This window comes from Erinaceus europaeus, chromosome 16, assembly GCF_950295315.1.
Source record: "Erinaceus europaeus chromosome 16, mEriEur2.1, whole genome shotgun sequence".
Taxonomy (NCBI): Eukaryota; Metazoa; Chordata; class Mammalia; order Eulipotyphla; family Erinaceidae; genus Erinaceus; species Erinaceus europaeus.
The window spans coordinates 45989477-46000950 of NC_080177.1; the positions used below are offsets into that span (position 1 = coordinate 45989477).

Sequence of the window (11474 nt, forward strand, 5' to 3'; positions counted from 1 at the left end):
CCTTTAAAAAATAGTTTTCTACAAAGAAAAACCCATAAGATTAGCAGCAGACTTCTCCATACAAACACTACAGGACAGAAGAGAATGGCAAGATATCTATCGAGTGCTCAATGAGAAAGGCTTTCAGCCAAGAATACTATATCCTGCTAGACTATCATTCAGACTAGATGAAGGCATCAAAACCTTCTCAGACAAGCAACAGTTGAAGGAATCAACTATCACCAAGCCTGCCCTGAAAGAAGTTCTGAAAGGTCTCCTATAAACAATCAGACCACCACAAATAGGACATATATCAAAACACTCTAAAACTCTACAAGAATGGCGTTAAAATATCTTCAATCTTTGATATCAATAAATGTCAGTGGCCAGAATTCACCTATTAAAAGACACAGAGTAGGAAGATGGATCAGAAAACACAACCCAACAATATGCTGTCTACAGGAAACCCACCTAACTCAACAAGACAAACACAGACTTAAAAGTGAAAGGATGGAAAACTATCATACAAGCCAATGGCCCACAAAAAAGGGCAGGAACAGCTATTCTCATATCTGACATGATAGACTTTAAAATAGATAAGATTAAAAAAGGTATCAATGGATACTACTTAATGCTCAGAGGATCAGTTGATCAAGAGGACTTAACAATTATTAACATCTATGCACCCAATGAGAAGCCATCTAAATACATCAAACTTCTACTGAAACAGCTACAGCAATATATTAACGGTAACACAATCATAGTAGGGGACTTCAACACCCCACTCTCTCAACTTGACAGATCATCCAGACAGAAAATCAATAAAGACATAGGGAGCTAAATGAAGAGATAGATAAACTAGAACTATTGGACATTTTCAGAGTCATTCATCCCAAGAAACTGGAATACACATTTTACTCAAATCCACATAGGTCATTCTCAAGGATAGACCATATGTTAGGCCACAAAGACAGCAGCAGCCAATTCAAGAGCATTGAATTCATCCCAAGCATCTTCTCAGACCACATTGGAATTAAACTAACACTTAACAATCAACAAAAGATTAGTAACAGTGCCAAAATGTGGAAGCTCAACAGTACACTTCTTAACAACTTCTGGGTCAAAGAGGAAATCAAGGAAGAAATCAAAATGTTTCGAGAGTTCAATGAAAATGAAGACACAAGCTATCAAAATATTTGGGACACAGCTAAAGCAGTCCTAAGAGTTCATAGCTATACAAGCACACATTAGGAAACAAGAAAAAGCAAAAATAAAAAAGCCTGATTGCACATCTTTAAAGACCTAGAAGAAGAACAACAAAGGAACCCTAAAGCAACCATAAGGACAGAAATCACTAAAGTTTAGGCAGAAATCAATAACAGTGAAAATAAGAAAACCATAGAAAAGATCAACGAAAGTAAATGTTGGTTCTTCGAAAGAGTGAACAAAATCGACAAACCTTTAGCCAGACTCACAAAACAAAAAAGGGAAAAGACCCAAATAAATCAGATACTAAATGAAAAGGGAGTTATCACAATAGACACTGCAAAAATTCAACATATCATGCGAGGCGTCTATGAACAACTATATGCCACCAAGCTAAAGAACCTGGAAGAAATGGACAATTTCTTAGATACCTACCAACTTCCAAAACTAAGTCAAGAGGAAGTGGATAACATGAACAGGCCCATCACAGTTAATGAAATTGAAACAGTTATCAAAAATCTCCCCAAAAATAAAAGTCCTGGCCACATGGTTTTACAAATGAATTCTATAAAACCTTCAAAGAACTAATAGCTCTACTTTTAAAAGTCTTCCAGCAGACTGAAGACAGTGGAATACTCCCTGCCAGCTTCTATGAAGCCAACATCATTCTGATACCAAAAGCAGACAGGGACACAACCAAAAAAGAAAACTACAGACCAATATCTCTGATGAACATAGATGCTAAAATATTGAACAAAATTCTAGCCAACCGGATATTAAAAGAGATTGTTCATCGTGACCAAGTGGGGTTTATCCCAGGCATGCAAGGTTGGTTTAATATACGTAAATCAATCAATGTGATCCACCACATCAACAAAAGCAAGACCAAAAACCACATGGTCATATCAATAGATGCAGAGAAAGCCTTTGACAAAATACAACATCCCTTTATGATCAAAACACTACAAAAAATAGGAATAGATGGAAAATTCCTGAAGATAGTGGAGTCTATATATAGCAAACCTACAGCCAACATCATACTCAATGGTGAAAAACTGGAAGCATTTCCCCTCAGATCAGGTACTAGACAGGGCTGCCCACTATCACCATTACTATTCAACATAGTGTTGGAAGCTCTTGCCATAGCAATCAGGCAGGAGCAAGGAATTCAAGGGATACAGATTGGAAGAGAAGAAGTCAAACTCTCCTTATTTGCAGATGACATGATAGTATACACAGAAAAACCTAAGGACTCCAGCAAGAAGCTTTTGGAAATCATCAGGCAATACAGTAAGGTGTCAGGCTACAAAATTAACATTCAAAAGTCAGTGGCATTCCTCTATGCAAACACTAAGTTAGAAGAAATTGAAATCCAGAAATCAATTCCTTTTACTATAGCACCAAAAACAATAAAATATCTAAGTAAATCTAACCAAGAAAGTGAAAGACTTGTATACTGAAAATTATGAGTCACTACTCAAAGAAATTGAAAAAGACACAAAGAAGTGGAAAGATATTCCATGTTCATGGGTTGGAAGAATTAACATCATCAAAATGAATATATTACCCAGAGCCATCTACAAATTTAATGCTATCCCCATCAAGATCCCAAGCACATTTTTTTGAAAAATAGAAAAAATGCTACAAATGTTTATCTGAAACCAGAAAAGACCTAGAATTGCCAAAACAATCTTGAGAAAAAAGAACAGAACCGGAGGCATCACACTCCCAGATCTCAAACTGTATTATAGGGCTGCTGTCATCAAAACTGCTTGGTGGGAGTCAGGCGGTAGCGCAGCGGGTTAAGTGCACGTGGCGCAAAGCGCAAGGACCGGCTAAGGAACCCGGTTCAAGCCCCTGGCTCCCCACCTACAGGGGCATCGCTTCACAGGCGGTGAAGCAGGTCTGTAGGTGTCTATCTTTCTCTCCCTCTCTCTGTCTTCCCCTCCTCTCTCCATTTCTCTGTCCTATCCAACAACAATGACAACAATAATAACTACAACAATAAAACAACTAGGGCAACAAAAGGGAATAAATAAATAAATATTAAAAAAAAAAAACTGCTTGGTACTGGAACATGAATAGACACACTGACCTGTGGAATAGACTTGAGAGCCCAGAAATGAGGCCCCACACCTATGGACATCTAATCTTTGACAAAGGGGCCCAGATTATTACATGGGGAAAGCAGAGTCTCTTCAACAAATGGTGTTGGAAACAGTGGGTTAAAACATGCAGAAGAATGAAACTGAATCACTGTATTTCACCGAATACAAAAGTAAATTCCAAGTGGATCAAGGACTTGGATGTTAGACCACAAACTATCAAATACTTAGAGGAAAATATTGGCAGAACTCTTTTCTGCATAAATTTTAAAGACATTTTCAATGAAACAAATCCAATTACAAAGAAGACTAAGGCAAGTATAAACCTAAGGGACTACATCAAATTAAAAAGCTTTTGCACAGCAAAAGAAACCACTACCCAAACTAAGAGACCCCTTACAGAATGGGAGAAGATCTTTACATGCCATACATCAGATAAGACTTTAATGACCAACATATATAAAGAGCTTGCAAATCTCAACAACAAGAAAACAAAACCCCATCCAAAAATGGGGGGAGGACTTGGACAGACTATTCACCACAGAAGAGATCCAAAAGGCTGAGAAACACATGAAAAAATGCTCCAAGTCTCTGATTGTCAGAGAAATGCAAATAAAGACTACAGTGAGATATCACTTCACTCCTGTGAGAATGTCATATATCAGAAAAGGTAACAGCAACAAATGCTAGAGAGGATATGGCGTCAAAGGAACCCTCCTGCACTGCTGGTGGGAATGTCAATTGGTCCAACCTCTGTGGAGAACAATCTGGAGAACTCTCAGAAGCCTAGAAATGGACCTACCCTATGACCCTGCAATTCCTCTCCTGGGGATATATCCTAAGGAACCCAACACATCCATCCAAAAAGATCTGTGTACACATATGTTCTTGGCAGCACAATTTGTAATAGCCAAAACCTAGAAGCAACCCAGGTGTCCAACAACAGATAAGTGGCTGAGCAAGTTGTGGTATATAGACACAATGGAATACTACTCAGCTGTAAAAAATGGTGACTTCACCATTTTCAGCCCATCTTGGATGGACCTTGAAAAATTCATGGGAGTCGGCCGTAGCACAGCGGGTTAAGCGCAGGTGGCGCAAAGCACAAGGACTGGCATAAGGATCCCGGTTCGAACCCTGGCTCCCCACCTGCAGGGGAGTCGCTTCACAGGCCGTGAAGCAGGTCTGCAGGTGTCTTTCTCTCCTCCTCTCTGTCTTCCCCTCCTCTCTCCATTTCTCTCTGTCCTATCCAACAACAACAACAACAGTAATAACTACAACAATAAAACAAGGGCAACAAAAGGGAATAAATAAATAAATATTAAAAAAAAAAATTCAAGTTGAGTGAAATAAGTCAGAAACAGAAGGATAAATATGGGATGATCTCACTCTCAGGCAGAAGTTGAAAAACAAGATCAGAAAAGAAAACACAAGTAGAACCTGAAATGGAATTGGCGTATTGCACCAAAGTAAAAGACTCTGGGGTGGGTGGGTCGGGAGAATACAGGTCCATGAAGGATGATAAATGACATAGTGGGGGTTGTATTGTTAAATGGGAAATTGGGGAATGTTATGCATGTACAAACTATTCTATTTACTGTTGAATGTAAAACATTAATTCCCCAATAAAGAAATAATTTTTTAAAAAAAGAAATTAAAAAATTAAAAAAAAAAAAAGAGGCAGTCATAGCTTTCATGATCCCATAGTATATGTTGGAGTTTAGACTGGCCTGGTGGAAAGCTGAGAACCATGGCAAAAGTTTCAATTAGAAACATGGTCAGATCCCTGAGATTACTGTGTTAAAAAAAAAAAAAAAGTTTTCTAGAGAGGCTTTGATTCTGGTAGCAATTTGGTTTGATTTTAGACAAATAATTGGAATTACTAAAGAAAGAAATTTAGGGGGGGGGGCAGTGGCAAGACCAGAGATCTGTTCAGGTTATTTACCAGGGATTGAACCTGAGACCTTGGCATCTCAGGCATGAAAGACTTACATAACCATTATACTGTCTTCCCAGTCTATATATGTGTGTATGTGTGTTATGTTATTTCTTACATTAATTTTTAATGTGATTGACGGTTATGCAAAACAACTTTCATGTCTGAGGCTCCAAGTTCCAAGGCTCCATCCTCCACACCACCATATGCCAGAGCTGGATAGTATCTTGACTTAAAAAAAAATTAAATTGGGAGTCAGGCTGTAGCGTAGTGGGTTAAGTGCAGGTGGCGCAAAGCGCAAGGACCAGCCTAAGGATCCCAATTCGAGCCCTCAGCTCCCCACCTTCAGGAGAGTCGCTTCACAGGCAATGAAGCAGGTCTGCAGGTGTTTATCTTTCTCTCCTCCTCTCTGTCTTCCCCTCCTCTCTCCATTTCTCTCTGTCCTATCCAACAACAATGACAATAATAACTACAATAATGGAACAGCAAGGGCAACAAAAGGGAATAAATATTTTTTAAAAATTAAAATTAGTTGTGGTCCGGGAGGTGTCTCAGTGGCTATAGCACTAGACTCTCAAGTATGAGGTCCTGAGTTCGACCCCCGGCAGCACATGTACAAGAGTGATGGCTGGTTCTTTCTCTCCTATCTTTCTCATGAATAAACAAATTCTTAAAAAAAAAAAATTAAAATTAGGGGACCACAGAGTGGCACGCCTAGTTAAGTGCATGTCTCCACCTGTAAGGGGGAGCTTCATGAGCTTTCTCTTTCTATCCCCTTCCCCTCTCAATTTCTCTGTCCTATCAAATAAAATAAAGTTAAATAAAAAAATTAAAATTAGGAAGTTGGGCTGTAGCACAATGGGCTAAGTGCACATGGCACAAAACTCAAGGACCTGCATAAGGATCCTGGTTGGAGCCCCCGGCTCCTCACCTGTAGGGGAGTTGCTTCACAAGCGGCAAAGCACGTCTGCAGGTTTCTTTCTCTCCACCTCTCTGTCTTCCCCTCCTTTCTCCATTTCTCTCTGTCCTATCTGGCAACGACATCATCAGTAACAACAACAATAATAACTACAACAATGGTAAAAACAAGGGCAGGGAAAAAGGAAAATAAAAATTAAAAAATTAAAATCAGAGTTGGCAAAATAGTATGATAACTCACTTGGATAGTGTGCTGCTTTGCCATGTGTGCAACCCGGGTTTATGTCCAGCCCCCAACGCATTGAAGGAAGCTTTGGTGCTGTGTTGTCTTTTACTCTGCCTGCCTCTAAGTGGGTTAGGAGATGGCACAGTAAATAAGGCTTTGAATTATCTCACATGAAGTCCCATGTTGTACCCCAGAAGTGATGCTCTGTTTTTTATTTTCCGTCCTTTCCCACCTCCCACTCATAAAGGGAGGGAGGGAAGAGTTTACACAGATAAGAGTGCCAAGTGCTCTGCTTACAAAATCTATTTTCTGATGTAACTATTTCATATTAGAATTCTGAGCTAGAAACTTGTTTGGTAAATTTAAATTTTTCATTCAGTTAAACCTACATTTTTAGTTACTTTTTGCTGTGTTCTCTAAAGCTAATACTTAGAATGTAGTTGTAGCTATATCACCAGCCTCCACTGAATATTGCTGTTTAGCAGTATTACCTCATTTTGGTCTGCAGATTTTTATGCTTTTTTTTTTTTTTTTTTTTTGCAGAACCACAGTGCTGTCTACCCAGCCCTTAAACAGCGTCTTTTTTTTTGTCATTTATTTATTCCCTTTTGTTACCCTTGTTGTTTTATTGTTGTAGTTATTATTGTTGTTGTTATTGATGTCATCGTTGTTGGATAGGACAGAGAAATGGAGAGAAGGGGAAGACAGAGATGGGGAGAGAAAGACACCTGCAGACGTGCTTCACCGCTTGTGAAGCGACACCCCTGCAGGTAGGGAACCAGGGGCTTGAACCAGGATCCTTACACCAATCCTTGTGCTTTAGTGCCACGTGCGCTTAACCTGCTGCACTACCACCCGACTCCTGATTTTTATGCTTTCTTAAATTTACTTAATTTAGACTCAATGGGGGTCAGGCGAAGCACAAGGACCAGCATAAGGATCCTGGTTTAAGCCCCTGGCTCCGCACCTGCAGTGGGTTACTTCGTCTGCAGGTGTCTATATTTCTCTTCCTCTGTCTTCCCCTCCTCTCTGTTCTATCCAATGACAATAATAATAACAACAATAAACAACAAGGGCAACAAAAGGGGAAAAATAGCTTCCAGGAGCAGTGGATTTGTAGCACAGGTACCGAGCCCCAGCAATAAACCCTGGAGGCAAAAAAAAAAAAAATCTAGACTCAAATAACTGAGGTATTATATATATAATATGACCCAGGTTCAAAATTAAGGATACTTAATTTTGTCTACAGAACATAAAAACATAATGATGTTTCTTTCTTTCTTTTTCCTATGTAGTACCAGAGATAAATTCACAAGAGCATGTTTTTTACCTTTGAGTCACCTCCCCATTCCAGTTGTTTTTGTTTTGTCTAAGAGACTGAAGGAAAGAGCAAGCACATGCACAAAACACCACATAGCCATCCATTTTTCTTTAAACTTCTGAATCCGTGAAAGTTTTATCCTAAAATTGTTGCTTTTTCTCCTTGAGTGCCATTGTTTCAAAAGATTTTAACACATATAGGTTAATTCAGTTGGAGTTTTAGAATACTAAAGAACACAAGCTTGGGGTTTTTATCCTGTAGATTTATTAGTCATACTCATTACCAATTCTTCATAGTTCTAGTTCTTAGTGGTATGCAATTTTAATTTGTTTCATAGCTAATATTTTTGTTTTCTGGAGCAGGAAGAACAAGAAGATCAACAGGGAAATGAGGTAGGACTTTTGTATTTGGGGCTCTTGTTAAAAATTAAATCCAGTTACCAGCTTCCAACTAATTAAATCTTAAAAGGCTAAAAAACTAGAGACTGGGGATACTGTGCTATACAGCTATACATAAAGCATTGCAACTCTTATGCTTCAGTTTCCTCATCTGAAGATACTAATTGTTATCAGAAGACAATTGTTTTGAGAACCACAAAAAGTTCATGCTTTCTATATATTGTAGCAGTAATAAGCTTTTTGCCCTAAATCTAAATGTATTCATGTTGAATAACTATGGGCAGTCTATCAAACGGGAAATCAAAGAACTCCTTGTTTGTCTTTTAGCCTAGGATTTGTCAACTTCAGGATGGATACTGATTCTTAAGTAGCTGTCCCTTTCTAACACTATTTGGGTTGTCCAAAAAGACATGATGTATATTTTCAATGCAAAAATGCATCCCCAATATATTCCTCCCATCCCTCAATTGTGACAACCAACATTGTCTACCCAGTATCCTGTAAAGGACAAAATCCCCCTTAGTCGGAACCACTAAATATAAGTCCCGTATCTTTGCGATGGATGTAAGCCTACATATGGTCATTAATCCATAATAGTCTTCTATAATTTGACTAGTATGCAACAAGTTTTTTTTTTCCCTTACTCTTAAAATGTGGCTATAGACTCCAATTTGAAAATGGCTCTAATTTCTCTTAATGCTAGGCAAATTAAGTAGTAAAGAATAGTTAAAGGGTCAGACGGTGGCACCCCTGGTTAAGCGCACCCATTATAACGCACAAAAGGACACAGGGCTGCAGATGTCTGTCTCTTTCCTACTCCCTCCTCTCCTCTCAATTTGTCTGTATCCAATAGTAAATTTTTTTAAATTGAAAGATTTATAAAAGAAAAAGAATATAGAGGATGGGGGTGGGTGGTGGTGAACTTAGTTGACCACATGACCTGGGTTCAAGCTCCCAGTCGCCACCTGCAGGGGGAATCTTCACAGTGCTGCGGGTGCGCCTTTCCTTCTCTCTCCCTTAGCTTTTGATTTCTGCCTGTCAGATACATACAAATAACTAGATACATTGGTCTTCAGATCTCGGAACTATAAAGCAGAAATTCTGAGCTACTAATTGTACAGTGTTTTCCTTATTTAGGACTGGAATAAATTATAAATCTTATTTTGTTTTCCCTTTTTTAGGAAAATTTATTTGATTCCTTGACAGGCCAGCCACATCCTGAAGATGTACTACTGTTTGCCATTCCAATATGTGCTCCTTATACCACCATGTCAAACTATAAGTAAGGCATCATTAGTATACCCAAAATAAATAACTTATGAATTGTTTGTAATCTCTAGCTAGTAATACATGAAATTCTTTTTTTTTTTTAAAGATACAAAGTGAAACTTACTCCTGGAATTCAGAAAAAGGGAAAAGGTATTTAAATTTTCTCTGAATATGATTTTAAATAGTTTATGACTAAATGGAAATAGACTTCTATTTTTTCTTTACAGCTGCAAAAACAGCTTTAAATAGCTTCATGCATTTCAAAGAAGCAACAGCAAGAGAAAAAGACTTATTTCGCAGTGTAAAGGTAATTTCTCCAGATTCAGTCCCCAACACCACAATAAGCCAGGGCTCTGGTAAAATAAAGCTTATGGGAGTTGGGCAGTAGTGCAGCGGGTTAAGCACATGTGGCGTGAACTGCAAGGACCGGCATGAGGATTTAAATCTAAAAAAAAAGTTACAATTATAATTTTCTATTTATTACTTTATTTAGCATATATTAACTATGAATACTGCTTACTAGTAATTTTAAAACAGAAATCGTTTCTAGTAAGATTTTTAGAAATGCCTTCTTTTAGGAAGCCAGGTGGTGGCACACCTGGTTGAGTTATAGTGTGCAAGGACCCAGGTTCGAGCCCCTTGTCTTCACCTGCAGGGGAAAAGCTTCATGAGTGGTGAAGCAGGGCTGCAGGTATCTCTCTGTCTCTCTCCCTCTCTATCTCCCCCTTCCCTCTCAATTTCTGGCTGTCTCTATCCAATAAATAAAGCTATTTAAAAAAAAAAGGGGCTGGGGAGATAGCAAAATGGTTATGCAAATGCCTTAGAATCCTGAGGCTCTGAGATCTCAGGTTTAATCCCCAGCACCACCATAAGCCAGAACTGAGCAGTGTTCTGGTATCTTTCTCTCAGTATCTTTCCCTCTGTATCTACTCTTTCTCATTAAAATAAAGTAAATGAAAATACTTTTTAAATTCTTTTTTAAAAATGCCTTCTTTTGATAGAAAAAATACATCATTCTTTATGGGGATTTGGACTGTTGTTGGTGTATTGCATCAAAGTAAAAAACTCTGGGGTGAGGGGTAGGGTTCAGCTCTTGGAAGACAGAGGAAGACCTAGTGGAGTTTGAATTGTTATGTGGAAAACTGAGAAATGTTACTGTGGACTGTAAACCTTAAATTTCCCCCAAGAAATTTTAAAAAAAGGAAAAAATATGGGGGCCAAGAGGTAGCTCACCAGATAGAGCACACTTTGCACAGCATATGAGAATACCATGCTAATGGGAAATGGTTGAGCAGTGTTGTGGTATGTCTCTTTATTCTTCTTTCTATACTGAAAAAAAAAAAGCAAGAGTAGTGGAATCATGTAGACATGAAGCCCCAGAAAAACTCTGGTGGCAAAAAATAAAATAAAAGGAATATGATGGCACTGAGTAATTTTCTCTTTTTAGGACACAGATTTATCAAGAAACATTCCTGGCAAAGTAAAAGTGTCTGCACCTAATCTTCTGAATGTAAAAAGAAAATAGCTGAAATGAAATCCTCAAATATTTGAGAAGAGCCTTTTGGAAGTTCAGAGATGAAAACTCCATATGACCAGACTTCCACATTTAAAAATGAACTAAAACATTGCCTTGCTATATACACCAAAAGGACTTATTCTTGCTTTTTCCAGTTTTATATAGAGGAAACACTGTATGATGAGCTTTCCTAAAATATCAGTACTTGTTGGTAGTTAAATACTAATTGTAATCTGTAGTTACTCTCCTACACTTTCTTGAAATTTGGAAGGCTAATATTTTATGTTGTAATGAAAGTGAAGAGGCTCAACTTGCTTAGACAATTGACTTGATAGTGACATCTAATGTATCTATTACAGGCTATTATGTCTTTTTTTCCCCCCTGGTGGTGGTGAAGTCAGGGGCAGTTAAAACATTTAAGAGTAAATTTTGAAATATCAAAGGAAAATTTTTCTGCCTTTACACCTGTCAATATATGTATTAGATGAGATACAGAATATAATGATTCAACTTAAGAAATACCACCTGAGAAATTGGTGTTGATCATTTCCATGCATTAAATACCTTCACTTTTCATATTAATTTCTCCTGTGTAATCTC

The 11474-nt window shown here is 38.1% G+C and overlaps 1 protein-coding gene across 3 annotated transcripts in view; it reads left to right on the top strand.

Moving 5' to 3' along the window:
- The window catches only part of NEMF (nuclear export mediator factor), a 79443-nt gene extending 67987 nt beyond the window's left edge, over nucleotides 1-11456 (top strand). Inside the window, exons 29-33 of one of the 3 annotated variants that reach the window (XM_007537746.3) lie at nucleotides 8051-8083; nucleotides 9271-9371; nucleotides 9465-9508; nucleotides 9586-9665; nucleotides 10806-11456. In XM_007537746.3, the coding sequence (XP_007537808.1) occupies nucleotides 8051-8083; nucleotides 9271-9371; nucleotides 9465-9508; nucleotides 9586-9665; nucleotides 10806-10883 (336 nt within the window). In that variant the 3' untranslated portion in view covers nucleotides 10884-11456. The remainder of the gene's footprint in view (nucleotides 1-8050; nucleotides 8084-9270; nucleotides 9372-9464; nucleotides 9509-9585; nucleotides 9666-10805) is intronic. The other 2 variants (XM_060175054.1, XM_060175055.1) reach the window with 2 other exon arrangements.
- The last annotated feature ends 18 nt before the right edge of the window (nucleotides 11457-11474 follow it).